The 21,384-nt window shown below is 38.0% G+C and overlaps 1 protein-coding gene across 1 annotated transcript in view; it reads left to right on the top strand.

Moving 5' to 3' along the window:
- Nucleotides 1-18,195, top strand: part of LOC121442720 (fibronectin type III domain containing protein 3C1-like) — a 39,296-nt gene extending 21,101 nt beyond the window's left edge. The window contains exons 2-15 of the mRNA XM_041644325.1: nt 3,351-3,525; nt 4,290-4,376; nt 4,582-4,720; nt 5,337-5,408; nt 5,989-6,107; nt 6,229-6,328; nt 6,745-6,851; nt 7,058-7,171; nt 8,163-8,312; nt 13,271-13,545; nt 13,858-14,070; nt 14,567-14,733; nt 17,058-17,179; nt 17,938-18,195. Of these exons, the coding sequence (XP_041500259.1) occupies nt 3,351-3,525; nt 4,290-4,376; nt 4,582-4,720; nt 5,337-5,408; nt 5,989-6,107; nt 6,229-6,328; nt 6,745-6,851; nt 7,058-7,171; nt 8,163-8,312; nt 13,271-13,545; nt 13,858-14,070; nt 14,567-14,733; nt 17,058-17,179; nt 17,938-18,195 (2,098 nt within the window). The remainder of the gene's footprint in view (nt 1-3,350; nt 3,526-4,289; nt 4,377-4,581; nt 4,721-5,336; nt 5,409-5,988; nt 6,108-6,228; nt 6,329-6,744; nt 6,852-7,057; nt 7,172-8,162; nt 8,313-13,270; nt 13,546-13,857; nt 14,071-14,566; nt 14,734-17,057; nt 17,180-17,937) is intronic.
- Nucleotides 18,196-21,384: the final 3,189 nt, after the last annotated feature.

Genomic DNA, 21,384 nt, shown 5'->3' on the forward strand with positions numbered 1-21,384 from the left:
ATTCTTGGGTTTGATCTTTTCATAATGTCCCAGATTTCCTGGATGTATTGTGTTAAGAATTTGTTAGATTTAATGTTTTATTTGACCACTGAATCAATTTCTTCTATAGTATTTTCAACACCTGAGAGTCTCTCTTCTATCTCTTGTATTCTGTTCATTATACTTGCCTCTATAGTTCCCATTTATTTACCCAGAGTTTTCATATTCAGAATTCCTTTGGTTTATTTATTGCCACTATTTCAGACTTCAAGACTTGAACTGTTTGCTTCACTTGTTCGATTCTTTTTGCTTTGTTTTTTGGGTTTCTTTGAGAGATCTATTAATTTCTTCTACTTTTTGTTTGTCTTTTCCACCATTTTTGAAGGGAGTTTTTCATTTCCTCTTTAACGGTCTCCAACATCTTCATAAAGTTATGTTTAAAATCATATTCTTCTGCTTCTTCTGGGTTAGGATGATCAAGTCTTCCTGATGTATGACCACTGGGTGCTGGTGTTATCATGCTGCTTTTTAGGTTGTTGGACGAACTCTTACATTGGCACCTACCCATCTCTTCACTCAATTGATGCCAGCAGTATCTTTGCATCTTGGTCCAATCCTTGAAGTGCCAATCTTTGTCTTGGTAACTGTTCTTGGTCTGCTCTGTACTGTCACTGTCTGTGTCTCAGAGGTTTTTGAGCCACCCACCTGCAGGACACTCACCTACTGGCTGGTTATAGAAGCTGAGAAAGGTGGGGTCTGGGGTTTTGTCCAGGTATGGAAGGCCTAGTGAGTGGGGTGTTCTGCTGGATGTCTGATCACTCACCTCTTGGTAGTAGCAGGCAGTGTTTCAGAATTCCACTGAGGTTTCAAAGGGATAGGAGGACTTGTGGGCAGGGCGGGATTTGTAGATTGCAGAGTTTGATAGCTGGTGTGGGGGTATAATAGAGCAGCCTACCTGCAGGAAATTCTCCTGCTGGCTGGCTAGAGAAGCCAAGACAAGTAAGGGAGAGGCCCAGGATTTTGCCCTGGTAGGGAGGGCCTAGAGAGTGAAGTGTACCACCAGGTGGCTGGTCACTCACTTCTTGGTCCTCTCTGTATAATAGAAGGCTATGTTTCAAAGAGTTCCTCTGAGGTTGAAGGGGATAGGAGGTTTGGGGGCAGGGCTGCCTACATATTTATAAAACATGAGACTCTTACTCTCAGGGTCATGAATTTGTGCCCCACATTGGGCACCATTTCATAGGTATAAGATGCCCGTTCATTCCCAGTCACCCAGACCCGAAATAATAACACAGAAACTCTATTAATTAACACTGCTTGGTCAATCACCTAGGTGTGTTGCCAGCTAGCTCTTATATCTTAAATTAACCCATTTCAATTATTTTATATTTTAACACGAGGCTCACGGTTTACTGGTAAGGTTCCAGGGACTCTGCCTCCTTCAGCAGCTACATGGCATCTCTCTGACTCTGCCTTCTTTTCTCTTCTATTCCCACCTTGCTTTGTTCTGCACTACAATAGGCCCAAAGCTGATTTTTTATTAACGAATAGTATAAAACATATGCACATCATATAGAGGAGAATCACGCACCACTAAACAGACAGAAACTCAAAGCAATACCGCTGAAATTGAGAACAAGACAAGGTTGTCCACTCTCTCCATATCTATTCAATATAGTACTTAAGGTTCTACCTAGAGAATAAGACAAAAAAAGGAGATCGAGGGGAAACAAATCAGAAACAAAGAAGTCAAACACTCACTATTTGTTGATGATATGATAGTTACATAAGTGACCCCAAAACTTTTACCAAGGAACTCATACAACTCATAAACACCTTCAGTAATGTAGCAGGATGCAAGATGAACTCAAAAAACCAGTAGCCATCCTTTAAACTGATAATAAATGGACTGAGAAAGAAATCAGAGAAACATTACCCTTTACAATAGCCACAAATAACATAAAATATCTCAGAGTAACTCTAACCAAACAAGTAAAAAAATGCATGACAATAACTTGAAATCTTTGAAGAAGGAAATTGAAGACACCAGAAAATGTAAAGCGCTCTCATGCTCTTGGGTAGGTAGAAATAACACCATAAAAATGCCAATCTTACCAAAAGCAATCTATAGATTCAATAGGATTCCCAGCAAAATCTCAGCAAAATTCTTCCCAGAATTCAAAAGAACAATACTCAAATTCATTTGAAAAAGCAAAAAGCCCAGGATAGCCAAAGCAATCCTGTACAATAAAGGAACTTCTGGAGGCATCACAATCCCTGACTTCAAGCTCTAATACAGAGTTACAGTAATGAAAACAGCTTGGTGTTGGCATAAAAACAGACAGGAGAAACAATGGAATTGAATTGAAGACCCAGATATAAATCCACACACCTATAAACATCTGATTTTTGACAAAAAATCAAAAAATATAAACTGGAAAAAGAAAGCATATCCAACAAAAGGTGGTGGCATAAGCAGATATCAACATATAGAAGAATGAAAAGAGATTCATATCTATCACCATGCACAAAACTCAAGTTCAAATGGTTCAAAGACCTCAAGATAAAACTAACCACACTGAACCTCATAGAAAAGAAAGTGGGAAGTATCCTTGAATGCACAGGAGACCACTTCCTAAATAATATAGCCCCAGTAGCACAAACACTGAAAACAACAATTAATACATGAGACCTCCTGGACCTGAGAAGCTTCTGTAAAGCAAAAGACACATTCTACAAGTCAAAATGACAGCCTACAAAAAGAAAAGATCTTTAACAACTCCAAATCGGAGAGAGGACTGATCTCCAAAATATACAAAGAACTCAAGAAACTGGTCATCAAAAGAACAAAAAATCCAATTAAAAAAAATGGGGTACAGACCTAAACAGAGAACTCTCAACAAACAAATATAAATGGCTGAAAGACACTTAAGGAAATATCAACATCCTTAGTCATCAGAGAAATTCAAATCAAAACAACTCTGCAATTCCATCTTAAACCTATCAAAATGGCCAAGATCAAAAACACCAATGACAGCTTATATTTGGAGAGGACATGGGGTAAAGAAAACACTCCTCCATTGCTGGTGGGAGTGCAAACTGGTTCAGCCATTTTGGAAATCCGCATGGCGATTTCTCAGAAAATCAGAAAACAACTTACCCTTAAGACCCAGCAATACTGCTTTTGGGAATATACCCAAAGGATGCTCAATCATACCACAGACAGGGACACAAGCTCAACTGTGTTCATAGCAGCATTACTTGTAGTACCCACTTCGGCTCCAGGTACACTGAATTATTTTCACTATTGAAAAATGTACAGTGCCATGAGATCCTGAAACTGGTGTTTCCACTTTTACATATGCTTTTAGTAATTACAGTGAAATAGCCGTCTTCCACACATCAGGAAACACACCTCTGGCACCGCTGCCTCCTAAGTTGAAAGAAGCAGGAGTCTATAGTTTGTGGCTGGAATGGTGTGCCCCAACAAACCCAAACCCAAATGACACTCTTACTTATGTCCTCGAGATGGAGGAACCAAGATCTGTAAGTGTCCTGTTTGGGGGCTATGATCTTTAGCCTCATCTCTCAATACCTTTTTATACTCACTTCTCACTTGGAGGGGGGAACAACCTTGAGTCCCTGTGTTCTGAATGGGCTTAGTGCAGAGCAACTGTTGGGCAAGTCTGCATAGGTTGCTCAACCTCAACTAGCTCAAGGCAACAGCAGCATCTCTGCACTCTGCTCGTTCTATTCAAAGACATCTGTTAGCATTTTCAGCTCCAGCCCTGTTCTGGCTGACTCTATGTGGTCACAGATAACTTTCAGCACCTTTACACAATTCTGCCAAGCTGTCCACCTTCATCTCAGTTTCCTCATGTGGGTGGGCAACTATTTCATTCCATTTGGAGCTTTCAAATCTGTGTCAAAGAGCCGGTCAATTTAAACAAGCAGCCACAAATTACTATGTACAAGCCACAAAATGTTAAATGGAGGAGATAACATTGAGACGTGTTCTGGGTCGTAACTAATAGGCTCATATAATATCAGAGCTGGACAAGGCAACCCAATAGGAGGGAAAAACTCCCAAACAAAGGCAAAAGAGTCAGAGATACACCCACTCCCACTATTAGGAGTCCCAAGAAAGCATCAAGCTAACAGCTGTAACATATATGCAGAGGAACTGGTGCAGGCCCTTTGGGGTTCAGAAAGTCTAAGGTACTTTCTCAAGACCATTAAGGTAGATAGTAAGTTGAAGCTAGAGCTTGAACCTAAGTTTCATTCCTAAATTCCCTGTCCTCCATTTTCAGAGATTCGGTTTTAAACCTAAATACAATGGAGAAAATCTCTCCTGCATTATAAGGCATCTTCAGAGAAATACTGCATACAAGTTTCGGGTATGTGTAATAATATAATAATTGGTGTTGCATTTTCATATAAGACTAAACTCTTCAATGGAATAAATGCTTGTTTTTTTTCTTTGAAATGAAATTTTGCTTTACATTTAATTCTTGGAAATGCTCACCCAGCTGCACATTACACATTATCAAAGCAGACGTTTATTGCCAATGTCCAACAAAATATTTTCTTTTACACAAACAGATTTTTGCCTGCAATCTGGAAGGAAGAAGCAACCCCAGCAGAGAAGTAAAATATTCTACTCGTCCAGTCAAGCCTAGATACCCAAAGAAACCATATGTAGTGGGAGAAATTCAAGCACACCAAGTAAAAATTGGATGGGGTAAATAATTCGTCTATGTCTAAAATTTGTTCTCCCCATAATAACTGTTGAGAAGAAATCTTTCTGCAATTGCTCTAAGCTTAAGAAAATATTCCCATTTGCTTGTGAAATATTCTGCCAAATAAATAAGTTTATATAACCCTATTATTTTTTCTTAATTTGCTATTGAATTTCCTATAGCTAGCTTAATTATTCACACATGAACTAACTTTTGAACTTCATGTGGATCCTTAAATAACCATCTTCCAAGTAAAATTTTAGACAACATAGTTACCATAGAAAGAATTCTGTGTCACAGATAAATATCAGTTTAAGCAAAAGTTATATTTAAACACATTTATTGCCTCAACTACATAAATTAAAGTTATTCCCATATTCTTGTCAGTTTAGTTCCTTACCAAGAACTTTGAAATACTATCTAAATATTTGATGAGTGATATCAAATGTATGTAACTTGTACTAGGTTTGTAGATTATTACTAGTATACAGATATAAATACAACAATGAGACATATTTTTATTTTTCTCTTTGAGAAGTTACAATTTATGAGATAAAATTTTAGTGAAAGACTTGCAAGCTTTTTCTAGAATCACTTACAATATGTTTCTCTTTATAGACTCCCCCAGAGACAATGGTGGGATGCACATTTCAAGTTACAGTTTAGAAGTCAGTGAAAATTCAGATGGTGGTAAGGCAATACACATTTTAAAATATTTTATTTTGAAATAATCTTACACTCATCTAGAAGCTATGAAAAAATAGTACAGAGTTCCCTAGAAAAACGTTGACTTAGATTCACCTAATAGTAGTGTGTTATGTAGCCATAGTACAATTGAAAGAACCAGAAACCAATAGAAATACACAGCTGTAAAGCCAAACCACAGAATGTAATTGGAGTCCTTTGAGTTTTGACAAGAAATTGTTACTTACTGATCCCTTATACTTTTGTTTAATTCTACTGGGAACAGAATAATTTATTATAAAAAGAATACTGCATTTCTCTAGGTAGTAGTGGCACACATGTGTAATCCCAGCACTCAGGAGGGAGAGGCAGGCAGAGCTCTGTGAGTTGGAGACCAGCCTGATCTACAGAGTGAGTTCCAGAGGAAACCCTGTTTTGAAAACTCCCCCACAAAAAGATTATTGGAACCACTTATGTTCTAAGATGGTTGTTCCTTAGCATATATCATGCATATATTAACTATGGGGATTTGAAAGTTAGAAGTGACCTATGAACAAAGTGAGCCAAATTGCTCTTCTTCCTGCAGCAAATCTCTGGAAGACAATCTACAATGGCACACTCCAGGAATTTCTGTACGATGGCCTCCAACCAGGCACCACATATAAACTGAGAGTCTTTTGCACTTCACCTGTAGGCCAAAGCCAGGTAAGAAATCAGAAAGGGGAGAGTTCTCAAACTGAGGGTTGAAATAAACTGCTATATTACTGAATGTTTCTAAAGCTGATCTCCAATTTAGTAAAATAGTAAAATATTTTCTATCTCTTAGCCTTCTGATGTATTGAAAATTCAGACACCTACTCTACCTCCTGCATCTTGTCGCTCACTGCCCTTAAACAGTAAAACCAAGTGCAAAGACATAAACCTTGGTAAGTAACTGAGGCTTCCTTACATGATTGACAACTGTGCTTAAACTTCTAGTCCTGTGACTATTTTGAGTGCCTGTGTTAATATCATCAGGCAAAGTTTCCTTTTAGTCTGAATTGAATGATTCTTAGTAAACCACTGCTTGGTAACAGAAACCTAGCTTTTTAATGTGTAAGTCAAATTATGAGGTTAATAGATGTAATAAGCTTGGCGTCTCTAAGTATTTTAAGAGAGGAGTCTTAACTCACTCCACAGTATATTGTATTGTTTTAAAGAACCATTCCTATATACTAGAGACTTGGAATGGAGCTAAAGGATAGTGTATGTGTTTAGTATAAACAAAAATGTGTTCAAACACTAGTACAAAAATAGCTAATTTGGAAAGAGGGGAACTGAATGCATTTTATGTATTTTATAGGCAACCAATCCATTAATCGGAACTTGGAAACAGTCATGCGTGGCAAAAAAGCAAAAGGTCGCCGGAATGACAGAAAGGAGTATCCAGGCACTGAAAAGAAATGTACAGTAAGTAAATGACTTCCTAAAGAACCCACAGTTTCTGGCCAAAATCATAAAATAGGAGACGTTGCACTGCCCAGGTGACCCACTTGAACTTTATTTCACTTTGAGTGAATACATGCTTGCACCGTACTTGCCGTCCAGGTAAGGAGTGACCACGCCTGCAAAGTCATGCATGGGTTTGTTTATTTGTATGTCTGTTTAATTTGTAGCTTGGATCTACTTCAATGAAGTGTGGAACTGTACCAGCCCAGCACCCTCCTTCTCAGTGTGGTACACCTGTGCTAACCTGCAAGGGTCCAACCTGTGTTGTTGTCAGTTGGGAGGTATTTCACTGATTCAACTTCTTATTAATTGTGCTGATACACAAACATGCTAATGGGTTAGAACATTTCTAGGGAAAACTTGAAATCTCTCATGAATAATAGAGTAGAATTAGGATCTCGTAACCCTCAGAGCTTGGTTTCTAGAACATACCTAAAACTTGATACCCGTAATATCATGAAGACTACAAAACTGATATTCTGCTCTTCAGATATCAACTATAAAAGCAGGGATCAAATTGGGTTACTAATTGAGGTTTTAAAGCTAATGCAAGAGACAGCTAAGGTAAATCATTTTATAAAAGTTTAACTTTCTGTGCTGCTGAGGACTGAAGCTGGGGCTGATTCATGCATGCTAGGCAAGCGCGCTACTTCTGAACAATATCCCCAGCCCAGAACTTGCTATTCTTTGAAGAACGTCATTGAAAAATTTTCTGGTACCATTTCTAACCTGTAACTGAAGGCTGGTACATAAGGTATATTAAAGATTTAAAAATATGCTTTTAACAACCCATGTGAATGTCTTACCAAACTACTTACGTTCTTAAAAATATAGATTAACCTAATTATTTAGGCAAATAGGTTCATTTGGGTTGTTCTTTTTTCCCCAGTCTCAAGCATTGGTTTATTTTTTAACATTGACAGAAAGGCTTAGTCTGTTAATAATGTGTGACAACACTGATTTTTAACTTATGTAGGCCAATTCACCAGGGCATGTGATCAGTGGTTTATCATACTAACCAATGGCAATGTTAAACAATATTAATATATTCGTTTTCATTCATCTCAGTTGTGAAATCAGCGTGTTCTTTTTCTTACTCTAACTTGTGCATTTGAATGTGGTTCTAGTGTCCAGCCTGTGTTTGTTCCTATCCATCTCTATCCTGTTTCACTTGATGGATTACAAGCTTCATGTGTTATTCTGCTCCACAATATCTCATATAGTGACCACTTAGAAAAAGGATTGAATTTCTGTGTGCATTTCGTCTTTCAGATTCCTAAATGCAATGGTGCTGAAATCACTGCTTACCGACTGCAGTGGGGACAAGATGAAGATTCCATGCACTTGATTTACACTGGCCCTTGTATGCAGTACGAAGTCAAAGGCCTTATTCCAGCAACCACGTATTTTTGCAGAGTCCAGGTAGAGATGGCATTTCTTTCACTATAAAGAAGACAATAGCTATTAAACTGCACTTCCCATACCAGAGTAAAGTCAAGAAGGAAAGGATTTCTAAGAATATTGCTTATCTTTGACTATAGCATTTGGAGTTCCTTATATTATTTAAAGCCCCAAAGGATCTCACATGTACTTTCCAGTCCCACTTGATCTGTCATAATTCCATTAGATTTCTGTGGTTCTCAGATCTCTCTGAACTTAGCAATTATCTAAATTGCTTATTTAAAACACTTGACTTGTGTCAGCCTGTCATACATGCATATATTGCCACAATTTTAGATAATGAGGAGGAGGATTGCCACAGGTTTGAGGTAAGCCTGGGATATATAGTAAGTTTGTCTTAAACAAACAAATACACCCATTCAGTTCTATACAATCAGTTTCATTCTTTCCTTTTCTTTTTCTTTCTTTATTTTTTGGTGGGGGTTGGTTTTGCTTTTGGCATTTCAAGAAAAAACAGGGATTCTCTGTGTAGCTCTGGTTGTCCTGGAATTCTCACTGGAGACCAGGCTGTCTCAAACTCAGAAATTCAACAGCCTCTGCTTTCTCAGTGCAAAGATAGGTTGACTTTGAGAAAAACTTGGGATAGGCGCTTATCAGAAGTCAAAAGATTAAGACGATGAACTTCATTTACTCACTAGGGTTCTTATAGGGCTAGTTCTTGGAAAAGCCTTACTGGGGGTTCTGGTAATTTTCTTGAATGACTAGGTTGGTCTTGTGGGTTAGATGAGATGATGTTACTGATTTAAATAGCATTACGGGAATGATATATTCAATTAAAGTCTGCCTTCAGAACACTGAAACTCTTAGTCTCATGGAAAGGGATACTATTCAGGCCAGAATGACGCTGCCTTCAAGACAAGATGGCTGTGCTTCTGTTCTCTCAATTCAGGAACTATGCTTGTGAGGATGTCTCTAATGATACTTCCTGTTAGAGAGGGGCGACAGTCCTAGGAATGAAGGGTCTGGAGGAGGAGGACAACTTTAAGGCCTTCTTGTGAGTTGACTGTGCTAGGAAAACTGAGGTGATCCTGTCAGCCAAAATCTTCTGGAGAAAGTTAACAGATCATGGAAGGAAGAGCAATCCCAGAATGATCATGATAAGCAGGAGCAACCAAAGGAGCAGCCAAAGGAGCAATTAAGTATGTGAAAGGGTTAATCATGAGATGGAGGACTGCTGAAGAACAATGACTCTATCCTTTTTAATTTTAATTTTATAAAAATGACTGATTCCCACAAAGGCCAGAATAGAAGGCTTAAGATCCCCTAGAACAAGAGTTACAAATGGTTGTGAGCCACACTGGGGATGATGGAAATTGAACCCAGGACAGCTGTAAGAGCAACAAGTGATCTTAATCATTAAGCCATCTCTCTGGCCCAGTAGCCTTTAAACCTTGTAATTCATTCCTACCAGAGCTGACTTACTGGTAAACAAATAGCACTGTTTATTCAAAAGTACACACATAGCCCCCATAGGTGACCTCTAAAATTCAGGGAGGGCCCAGAAGTTCTGCAAGACAAAAACAGCTAGGTATTAACTGATCTTAGATTGTGAAAAGCCAACATTTAACACTGCTGATGCTCTCTCTAACACTTGTTTAGAGAGAAAGACAAGTTAACTGATGAAAGGTTTCTCATAGGATGGGAGTCCTCGTATCTAACTCCATCATGACTCCCAAGGTTGTTTAGAGACCCTGATGGAGGCTGAGACCTGGATAGGTACATCAGAGGGGAGAAGTGGCATGGCAGGGGATAGAAAAAGGAACGAGTACTTATTCCTATCCAATTAAGAGGAGACACATGTGGGTGAAGAAGGCGCAATTTCAGAATAGGCCCATGGTACAAGCCAGGTAGAGGAAGGGTCAAATCAGGACATCTGGAAGAGCTCTCCTGAGTATCCATGTTTAGTCTTAAGATTGAGTGTGCCAGAGGGAGAAGGAGGCTCCAGAGACTAGGGCTGTGACAGGATAGATAAGGGAGCAAGGATAGCCTGGAGGAGACCCTTCCAAGACATAGTTGAAAGTATTGGATTTTAGAATTTTAGGATTTCAGAGAAACTGAAGGTAAGACTCAAATATCAGATGGACATGGAGTTGGAGAAGGGCAAAGGAGGAATAGCGGTTGGAAAGTAGGTCATGAGGAAGGAAAGTCAGGATAGCTCTGTAAACCAGGCTGCTTTCGAACTCGAAGAGATCCACCTGTCTCCACCTCCCAAGGGCTGGGACTAAAGTCATGTGCCACTACCACTCATTTGTCTTTTTCTTAAAAAAAAAAAAGGCCAGTTTTTCTGTGTATCCTAGATTGGCCTTGAACTATTAATCTTTCTGCCTCCACCAAACATGTACTGGAATTGTAGGTATGTGCCACCATGCCTGGCACTCTATGGGATTTAATTTGAGAAGTTTAATACTGAGTGTTCTTTGTCCATAGTAAAATCAAATTATCAATCAATACAAAAGATATCTTAAAGGTTTATCAGAGAGAAATTAAATAATACAGTTTCAGATTTTATATGATCAAAGCTGAAATCTCAAGGAAAAATATTAAATGAACAGAACTGGATAAAAATCGAAATACACTCTGCCAAAATGAGTGGGATGAACTAAAACAGTACTGAGGAAAAAAACTCAGAATATTAGATGCTTATATTACTACAGAACTCGATTCAGTAATCTAAGTTTCTATATCAGGTAATGAACAGAATGGCAAAATAAATGAAAAGCAAGAAGAAGGGAAGTAACAATGGAAAACAATAATAAAATTCAACAAAATATTATGATTGGTTCACTAGAAAAAAAAACAAGAAAGTTGAAAAAAATTCTCATAAACTGACAAGGATAAAAAGAACAGAGCAGCTGGGGTGATCAGTGTGAGAGGCCATGGGTTCATCTGCACTAAAAAGGGAGGGACACAAATCACTGATTTCCAGGATACAACAGCATTATTTTTATAAACTCAGGACACTTTTATACATGAGCACAAGAAGTGAAACTGGTTCTCAAAAATCACAAAGCAATGAAGCTCAGCCTAGGTAGTATGTAGCAGTGTCGTCATAAAAGAATTTGTGTCTATATAATAAAGACACTTAGAAATTTCCAGTCCTAAACGGTTTCACAGGAGAACTCTCTAAAGAGTTTAAAGGCAAATTAGCAGTGAGTTTACATCTTCCTTTCCAGAATGAAACCTTAATACTAAATAAAAGTATAAACCAGAAAGCACATACATGTAGTATCAACTACTCGAGACTGAAATGCTAGGGTCCCTTAAGTCCAGGGGTTTCAGTCCAACCTCAGCAACATAGCAAGAATCTGGCTCTTAAAAATAAATAAAGTCCTAAATTTATAAACAAGAACAAAAATAAAACAAAAACATAAAAATGTAAGAGAAAAATCTATGTGATCTATGTCTAGGCAAACACTTGATATCAAAAGTAGAGACCCACAAAAGTAATAGTGGTAAGTTTGAGCTATTAAATGTTTAAAATTTTTACTTTTCTATGTTCTAAAATGCATGAAATTGAACCTACTGGCTGGAAGATAATATTTGCCATTCTCATATCTTGAAAAGGGCTAGAACCTAAAATACATAAAGACTCTCAAAACTCGGGAGTTATTTCAGGCAACTCAGTTAGAAAATGCATACAGGCCAAGCAATGATAGCACACGCCTTTAATCTCAGCACTCAGGGAGGCAGAGGCAGGTAAATCTCTATGAGTTTGAGGCCAGCCTCATCTGCAGGGTGACTTCCAGGACAGTAGAGATACACAGAGAAATCCTGACTCAAAAAAACATAGATAGAAGAAAATGAATAAAGATTGGTGACTGAAGATAACGTACCAGGGCAAGTGAGCACATGCAAAGATGTTCAGAGTCATTTACTATTAGGGACATGCGCAAGGAAATTCCATTCGGATCTTTCAGAATGCCTAAGTTAAGGATGTCGAAGTCCTAAGGAAACTGGTCACTCACACTTTGCTGATGAGAATCATAGCCTTTCCAGAAAAGAGCACAGTAGCATCTTACATTTATGTGTAGGAGTCAAAAACTAAAATCGGCTCAATATCTTTCAACATGTGTGTGGTTAAATAAACATCCATCCATCTAGGTATATCTATAATGTGGCACATGGTTCAGTAATGAATTTGAACAAATTACTAATATATAGGATAGATGAAAGCTCTGCAGATTATTACAGTAACTAAAAGCTGAGCCTGCAAAGTTATGTGTTGTGTTATACTATATTCTGAAAACAAGAAATTTGTAGTAATGATGAATAGCTAGCAGTTAATGGTTTCCATGAGTTAGAAGTTGGGCAGAGTAGGAACATACTGTGGCTGGAACAGGAGCACATAGAATCCTTTAATAAAACTTCTTTGTATTGAATTGGCTATGGTCACTGAAAAAAAGTTAAGTACACACACAAATAACTGCACACAGTTCCAAGTAACATCCATGGGTTTTATCAATGGTGATTTCCTGGTCATAGTATTGAGCTGTAACTATTGAAAAAAATTGTCTCCAGAGAAAAGTAGGTATAGGACATATGTATATATTATTGTTCAGTTTGGGATTATATATTATATGCTTTCCCAAGATCAGTGAAACTGATTGACTAGATGGGAATGTAAGAGATAAAAACTCAAGCATGAAGAATGGAGAAAAGCTTAGTGGCATAGTTGATGAGTCTTGTGGGGGGTTAATTATCTAAAATGTCCGTATAACACTCCTGACTTTCCTTCCCTTGTGTGCACTCTTTATCTTCCTCAAGACAGAGCCTGCAAGTCTCAGCATATATTTCTGCAATGTAGAACCAAATTGTTAGAATATGAGTTTATGATGCACTGTTTTGTTATGCAACAAAATGGCTCATGCACAGAAAATCATCAAAATGAATTGCTAACAAATGTTGCATGTGTTTGTCAGGCTGTCAATATAGTTGGGGTTGGAATGTTTGGAGGAACTGGAAAAGTAACTACACCGGGAACTGTACCCGCCAAAGTTCCAATGTTACAGGAAGTTGAAGACAAAGTTCCTGCCGAACTATCCTCATGTTGCATAGCTATCCAATGGGAGGAGCCAGACTGCCATGGCTCTCCAATCACTGGATATAACATCGAGTATGGAGATAAAAAAATCTTGACTATTGATAGAGTAACAGAGTATGTTCTGAAAAATCTACAGCCTAATACTACATACAGGTAAGTCACTCATATCTTATTTTGGAAAGGTGGAAAAATGTTGAGAATTTTGAGCAGATCTGCTTTTGTATATTTAATACACTTCAGATTTCTTTTGAAAAGAGTTCTGGCTCATTGGTGAAATTTCATATTAGTAAGAATCATTTCTGCCTCTCCTCAATAGTTTTCAATAGTAGATCTACCTTGTAAACCTGTCTTGTAATCAGTATAATAGTCATTCTATATAGAGATAGAGTGGGTTGGCTTATATGAAGAAAAGTATTTCCTCTACTACATATAAATTTATAAATTTTAACTTATTTTTACCACTAGAATCAGAATTCAAGCTATTAATCATTATGGACTAAGTCCTTTTAGCCCATCAATAAGAAGCAAAACCAAACCAATACTACCCGAGCCTCCACAGATTGATTGTGTGGTCCAAGGACACCAGAGTCTCAGACTCACATGGGGGAATGCATCACGGAAAAAATCACGTGCCAACTTTATAAGCTACAACTTATTAATGGAAGATCGATCTGGCAGGTAACCACTTTTACCATTTAATGTCTACTGTAATTAGAACACTTTGAACTGATATATCTTTCCAGCCATATTCTCTCTCTCTCTCTCTCTCTCTCCCTCTCTCTCTCTCTCTCTCTCTCTCTCTCTCTCTCTCACACACACACACACACACACACACACACACAAACACATACACACAAAAGTCTAAATCTGTAGTTTCAGTGAACGAAGTCGACATGAAAGCAACAACACCAATACTTTTAGTCCTTATCCATGGATAAGCTGTGTATTTTCCTTTCTTCCTAACCACTTTTCCTTTACCTAGTGCAATGTAAGTACTAGAGAACAGAAGTTTTGGAAGAAAGAGAGAAAGCCTGCCACCCTGACAGTATTGATCTTGTGACTTGATTTCTTTTTGCCTTTTTCTTTGTTTTCTCTTTCTGGCTTGTTTTGACTTTCTTGGGTTCAACTGTTGATTATAACATTGCTTCCCTAATCTTTATCTTTTTCCTCTCAGATTTTCTGTCATTTACCATGGGCCTGATCTGACTCACAAAGTGCAAAAATTGAGTGAATATACACAATACAAGTTTAAAATCCAGGCATGTAATGAAGCTGGTGAGGGACCACAGTCTGATGTCTACACTTTCACTACAACAAAAACCCCACCTGGTGCTCTTAAAGGTAAATGATGCATGCAGACACTGAACATTTTCTTAGAGCTTCCTCAGCACACACATATAAGCAGTAATTAGAAAATGCTAAGTCAAGAGAGGCAGCAAGGCTCAGAAGCAAAATGCCACATGCACTCTCTCATGGAAATTCTGACTTCTAAATTTTATATAAATGTATTTAGGTGAGAGTCAGTATGGGTAGAGGTGAGGAAAGTAGAAATCATAAGACTAGGGGAGACTCTAAGGAAAGGGGTAGAAAGGACATGAAACACATATGACATTAAAGTAGAAGGGGATTCAGGAGGTTGAGGAGTACAAGTAGTAAGACGGAGCAGGAAACTGAGATGCACAGCTGATGGAGTACCTAAACAAATTCAAAATGTTTGAAAACGCCATTAGAAAGTCTCTTACTGGGCTGGAGAGATGGCTCAGAGGTTAAGAGCACTGCCGGTTCTTCCAAAGGTCTGAGTTCGACTCCCATGAAACACATGGTGGCTCACAACCATCTGTAATGGGGTCTGGTGCCCTCTTCTGGCCTGCAGGCATACACACAGACAGAATATTGTATACTAAATAAATAAATATAAATGAATAAATAAATAAATAAGAATGCCTGCACAATAAAAAAGAAAGTAAGTCTCTTACTTTCTTTGCTGATTTAAAAATTAAATTAAGAGCCCTGGCTCCACTTGCTAAGCACCTGGGTTCAATTCCCAGCACCCACATGACAGCTCACAACTGTCTGTAACTCCATTCAGGGTATCTGGCTCCCTTGTAGAGTAATACCTGAAGGCAAAACATAAATGCACATAATAATAATAAATAAACTATAAAAAAACAGTGGGGCAGTGGTCATTCACACTCAGCTGGACAGAAGCATGCAGATCACTGTGAGTTCGAGGCCGGCCTGGGCAACAGAGCAAGTTCCAGGACAGGCTCCAAACCTACACAGAGAAACCCGGTCTCAAAAAAAAAAAAAAAAAAAAAAAAAACAGAAAAAAAATGTAAAAATTAAATTAAATTAAATCTTGGGGCTAGAAAGATGGTTCAGTAGTTGGGAGCACTAGATGCTCTTGCAGAGAACCCAGGATCAATTCCCAGTGCCTACATGGCATCTCATAGCCATCTGTAGCTACAGTTCCAGGGGATCTAGTGCCCGCTTCTGTCCTCCACAGACACCAGGCACATAGTGCAGATATACATATATGTAAGCAAAACATCCACATACATAAAATAGATAAATGATTTAAAATTTAAATTAAATCTTAAAATTAGCAGCAGTAATTTTTAAAATTCACTAATAAAATATCAGAAAAGTAGTGCTTAATTGTGTACTTCAGGAGGAAGAAAAGATTTATCAAGACTTCAATCCTGGTGGTGGGGGCACACACCTTTAATCTCAGCACTTGGGAGGTAGACCCATGCGGGTCTTTGTGTTCGAGGCCAACGTGTTCTAAAGAGTGAGTTCCAAGACAGCAAGGACTGTTGCACAGAGAAGCTCTGTCCCAAAAAAAAAAATTAAAAAGGATTAATAAAACTCCTGCCATCAATATTTTTCAAATATCTTAGAGATCATCTAATTTAAGCACTGTTAGTTTTAAGTGTAAGACATGGAGCCGAAGAGAGGCCTCAATGCTTAAGAGCACTGACTGCCCTTGTATAGGACTCGGGTTATGTTCCCAGCACCCACTTAGTGGTTCAAAAAATCCACAACTCCGGTTCCATGGAATCCAATGCCCTGTCTCTGTGAGCACCCAGAACACACACTGGTACCCATACCTATACACATGCAAAACACAGGCTCCTGGTTTCCATAATGGTGGGCTGCACACATTGTCATATCCATTCATTGCTACACATTAAATTTTCTAAAATGGTTTGTTATGAAGATTATTCAAACCCAAAACTACACTAGGTGTTTGGGAACTTACTGTAGCACTGAGCCTTTCTTAGGGTGGGCTTTTAAGCACAAAAATCATGTACTGGAATGACATACTTTTAACAAGAACAGTTAGCCAGAAGTAGAACTATAGAAGCCATAAAACAAAGTTAGGACATTTAGAGACTTTGGAGTCAGTTGTCCTAAGGTCTGGGGGCATGTTACAATCAGAACAGTTAAGTCCAATCTTCATAGCAAGTTCCAGACCAGTCACAGCTACACAGGGAAACCATCTCTCAAAATACAACATAAATATCTTTTTAAAAGATGGTTACATGTTTCTCATATTAGGTCTACATGTGCTTGTAATGACTGTGTGGTTTAAGTCATTTTAATGTATTCAGCATCATTTAGAAAAAAATAGAACGTTCTAAAGTGCAATTTTCCTTTTCCAGCCCCTAAATTACATCCACTGAATAGCAACATTTGTGAAATCAAATGGGATTCCTTGGAGCCAATTAAAGGTGATCCCATTGTTTACTCTCTTCAAGTCTTCACTGGAAAGAAAGTTGAACAGGTATATTCTTTCACATTTAGCCTCTAATATTCTGCCAGACACGATAGCTCCTCATTGTAGCCTCAGCACTTGATGGGTAAACACAGGAGGATGAAGGTACTCTTTGGTTACATAGCAAGTCTGAGGGTATCCTGGGCTCTACGGGGTCTTGTATTGTTGACATAAAAAATGTATACTGGGGGATGGGCACACATCTTTGTTCCCAGCACTTGGGAGGCAGAGGAAGGCAGATCTCTGAGTTCTAGGTCAGCTTGGTCTACAGATTGAGTTCCAGGACAACAAGGACTACACAGAGATACCGTGTCTCAAAAAAATATTGTAGTTCTATGTCCAGATGAGGTTAGAGCTTTTAGAGGGTAGTATGTTACTTTCAAAGGGGTTTAAAGTAACTAAATCTTATTCCAAAGCCTCATCTGACCTGTAATATTTATGTACATAATCTAGCTTACTCATTTAATTAGCTCATCACCATTGAATTATGTAGTAGTTCTTGATTCCACTGACCACAATCCATGTTCAAGTCCAGACATGAAATAATTAATTCTCAACAATTGTAGGGTTTTTATGCTTTATTAAACATAATTATCTAATAAATACTGAATACCCTCAGAACATTAGAAACACTGAGTAAAATTTTACTTTTGTTCTCAACATGTTCATTAAAATAAGGAATTTTTGTATTTCTTGTTGTAAAAAACTATACAATATAGTTTTAATTGGAAAAAACTGTAATTTTCATTTGATCCCCTTTCCTTTAGATTTACAAAGGACCAAATACCACCTTTTCCTTTTCCAACTATCTTGCAAATTCAAAATATCACTTCAAGGTCTGTGCTGGACGCCAATATGAAAATTCTAATGGCATGCAAGAGGTATGGGGGCCATATAGCTCCAGCTCACTTTTGTCAACTTATAAGCTTCAGTCTGGGTGCAGCAAAGGGAGTGGAGGCAAAAGAAGAAGCAAGCACAACAGCAAAGATAAAAAGCACAAGAATGAAAAGAGTAATCAGTACTAAAACCACATGAAGACTCAACCAAGAAAGAAAATTGCAGACCAATCTCACTCATGAATATTGATGCAAAAATACTCAATAAAAGACTGGCAAACTGAACCCAAGAACACTTCAAAAAAATCATCCACCATGATCAAGTTGGCTTCATTCCAGAGATGCAGGGATGGTTCAAAATATGAAAGTCTATCAGTGTAATCCATCATATAAATAAACTAAAAGAAAAAAATATGATCATCTCTTTAGATGCTAGAAATAGCATTCATCAAGATACAACACCCCTTCATAATAAAGGTCTTAGAGAGATCAGCGATACAAGGAACATATCTAAACATAAAAGACTTGTGAGCATCCTTGTGGGTGCTGGGAAAGAAACCAAGGTTCCCTATAAGAACATCAAATACATCAGGAGGCAGAGGCAGGCAGATCCCTGGGAGTTCTGAGCTAACAAAAGAAATCAAGAAGAGGAGGAGGGATTTTCAAGACAAACATACAACTAATCATAGAGGAAGATCAAAGCTCACCTCTTAGGTTCAACTCAACTGAATCTATCCCAAGATATTGTACAATCCAGTTACAAAGACAAATGGTTAAAAAAAAAGTACTATCAATGAATAAGGAAAAATAACATTTAAAGGTACCCACTTCACATAAGATCAGAGTTCTTGGCATAAACTGAAGACAAGGAGAGAGTAGGCAAAGACTTTCACAGTACTAAATAACAAAAACAACAACAGCAAAAACCTCATCAATTCAGAATACTAGTACCCAATGGAGCTATTCTCTACAAATAAAGGAAAAATAAAGTTTCCTAGACAGTAACGACCAAGCAAATTTAGGTTCATCAGACTTGTCCTCTATTAATTGTTAGACTACTTTAGACAAAAAATAATGAACAAGAAGAAATTATTAAAAAGAATAAAATTCACAAGTACAGATAAATATTCAAATTCAGAATATTCTAATGTAATAAACATGGTTTGAAAACTTTATATATTTACTATGAATGAAAAACAAAATAACAATAACTATATGAATATGTTAAGAGATTAGCAATAAGAATTAAAAATAAGGCCCAACTATATATTGTCTACAAAATGACAGTTTAATTGCAAAGACATAAATAAAAGCAAAGAGATACACAAAGATGGATCATGCAGAAAATAGCAGGAGCATCTATCTATATTTCTGGCAATGAAGGCTTTAGACTAAGGAAAATTGTCAAGGATACTACATAATGGCAAAAGGATTGATTCTCTAATCCTTTATCCTTAATTTGCATACACCTAACAATGGACAGAATTCCAAAATACAAATGAGACAAACATTGATAAAATAACTATGAAAAAGAAACAAATCCACTATTCTCCTTGGAAACCTCAATACCCTTTACTAAGATAGACAGGGAAGGCAGAAAATAAAGTGCATAGCATAAATGAACTCCACTGTACCACCAGCCAATTCATCACAATTGATACCTGTATCTAGGAGTAGATATGTAGATATAGATATGTGTGTATGTATACATATATTCTACTGTTCATATACATATACATGTATATTTTATATGAGCTCAGATGAAGTATTCACTAAAGTGGACCACACTCTGGGCCATAAAACATACCTAAGATTTATTTATTAAGATTTAAACAGTGAGCTCACAGACTCTGGACTAACAGTTAGAAAGCCATCATGGGACCGACCTAAGCCTGCTGCATGTGGGTGACAGTTGTGTAGCTTGGTCTGTTGTGGGGTACCTAGTACTGGGACCAGGAACTCTCTCTGATACATTAGCTTACTTTTTGGAATATATTCCCTATTGTGAGATGCCTTGACCAGCCTTGATGCAAGGGGGAGGAATTTGGTCCTTACTCAACTTGTTATGCCGTGCTTTGTTGACTGCCATGGAAGGCCTTACCCCCTCTGAATAGAGAAGGAAAAGGAGTGAATGGGGGCGGGAGGTGTAAAAGGAAGGTGGGGGAGGGAAGAGGATGAGAGGAGGGAGGGGAAACTGTGGTTGGTATGTAAAATAAATAAATTTAAACAGTGCATTTTGATCATATTCATCTGCCACTATCTCCCTTCAATTCCCCCTTATGTCACTACCCCCTTCACACACATCATGTCTTCCTTTCTTGCGTCTAATTAGTTTAATTAATTAATAGTTTCTTGAGTCTAATTAGTGTTTCCCATATGTGTGTGGGCTACCAGCAACCACGTTACCGCAAAAAGTGTAACTCTCTCTCCTTCAACAGCCATCAACTGTCAATAGCACCTCCAATAGGAGTAGAGACTTGAGAATGCTTCTCCCAACCAGGATGGAGTTTTTAACTGGCTTGATCTTGTGAAGGTGAGCACAACTGGTGTGAGCTGATGCAGATGTGTGTGGTAGCCATGTCATGTCCAGAGCTCAGCTTTTCACAGCTCTCCTCATCTCCCAGCTCTTACCCTCTTTACACCCAGTCTTCCAAGATGTTCCTTGAGCCATAATTGGCAGAGATTGATAAACATGATTCATCCACAGATGATCACTCATGCTTCGTTCACAGTTGATTATACATGGAATTTTCATGGGAGCCTATACTTCAGAAAAAAAGTTTCTCTGACCAAATTTGAGAGCAACACAAATTGATGAGTATAAACATAATTATTTAGAAAACAGATTGATAGTGTGGTCATTTAACAACAATGGGTTCTCTTACAAGACCTATGACCTCCTTACTCATGAGCTTTTGACAAGGTCTAAAGTGACAAGCAGAAAATCTCTCCTAAGTCAAGCCTCATATTTAATCCAAAAGCAGTTAGTTAACCCCATAACCATCATGCCACTTTTGGATGTAAACTGATGCAGTAATTGTAACATGGAGGGTCCTATTTGTTGTGGTTTCTGTCCCGTCCAGTACCCCACAGCCAGCAAGCCCCAAATAAAATCACACAGAGATCTCTATGAGTTATAAAGCTGATTGGCCCATTAGGTCAGGCTACTTATTAGCTCTTGTAGCTTATATTAACCCATTGTTCTTATCTATATTAGCCACATGGCTCAGTACCTTTTTCAGTGGGGCAGATTACATCCTGCTACTTCGGTGGTCTGGGCAGGAGTGGGAGGAATCAACTTCCTCCTTCCCAGAATTCTCCTGTTCTCATTGCATCATTTCTACTTCCTGTTGGGTTTTCCCGCCTATACTTCCTGCC

The sequence above is a fragment of the Microtus oregoni genome, unplaced genomic scaffold (assembly GCF_018167655.1).
Source record: "Microtus oregoni isolate MIOR12 unplaced genomic scaffold, Mior012 000094F_ref0000399, whole genome shotgun sequence".
Taxonomy (NCBI): Eukaryota; Metazoa; Chordata; class Mammalia; order Rodentia; family Cricetidae; genus Microtus; species Microtus oregoni.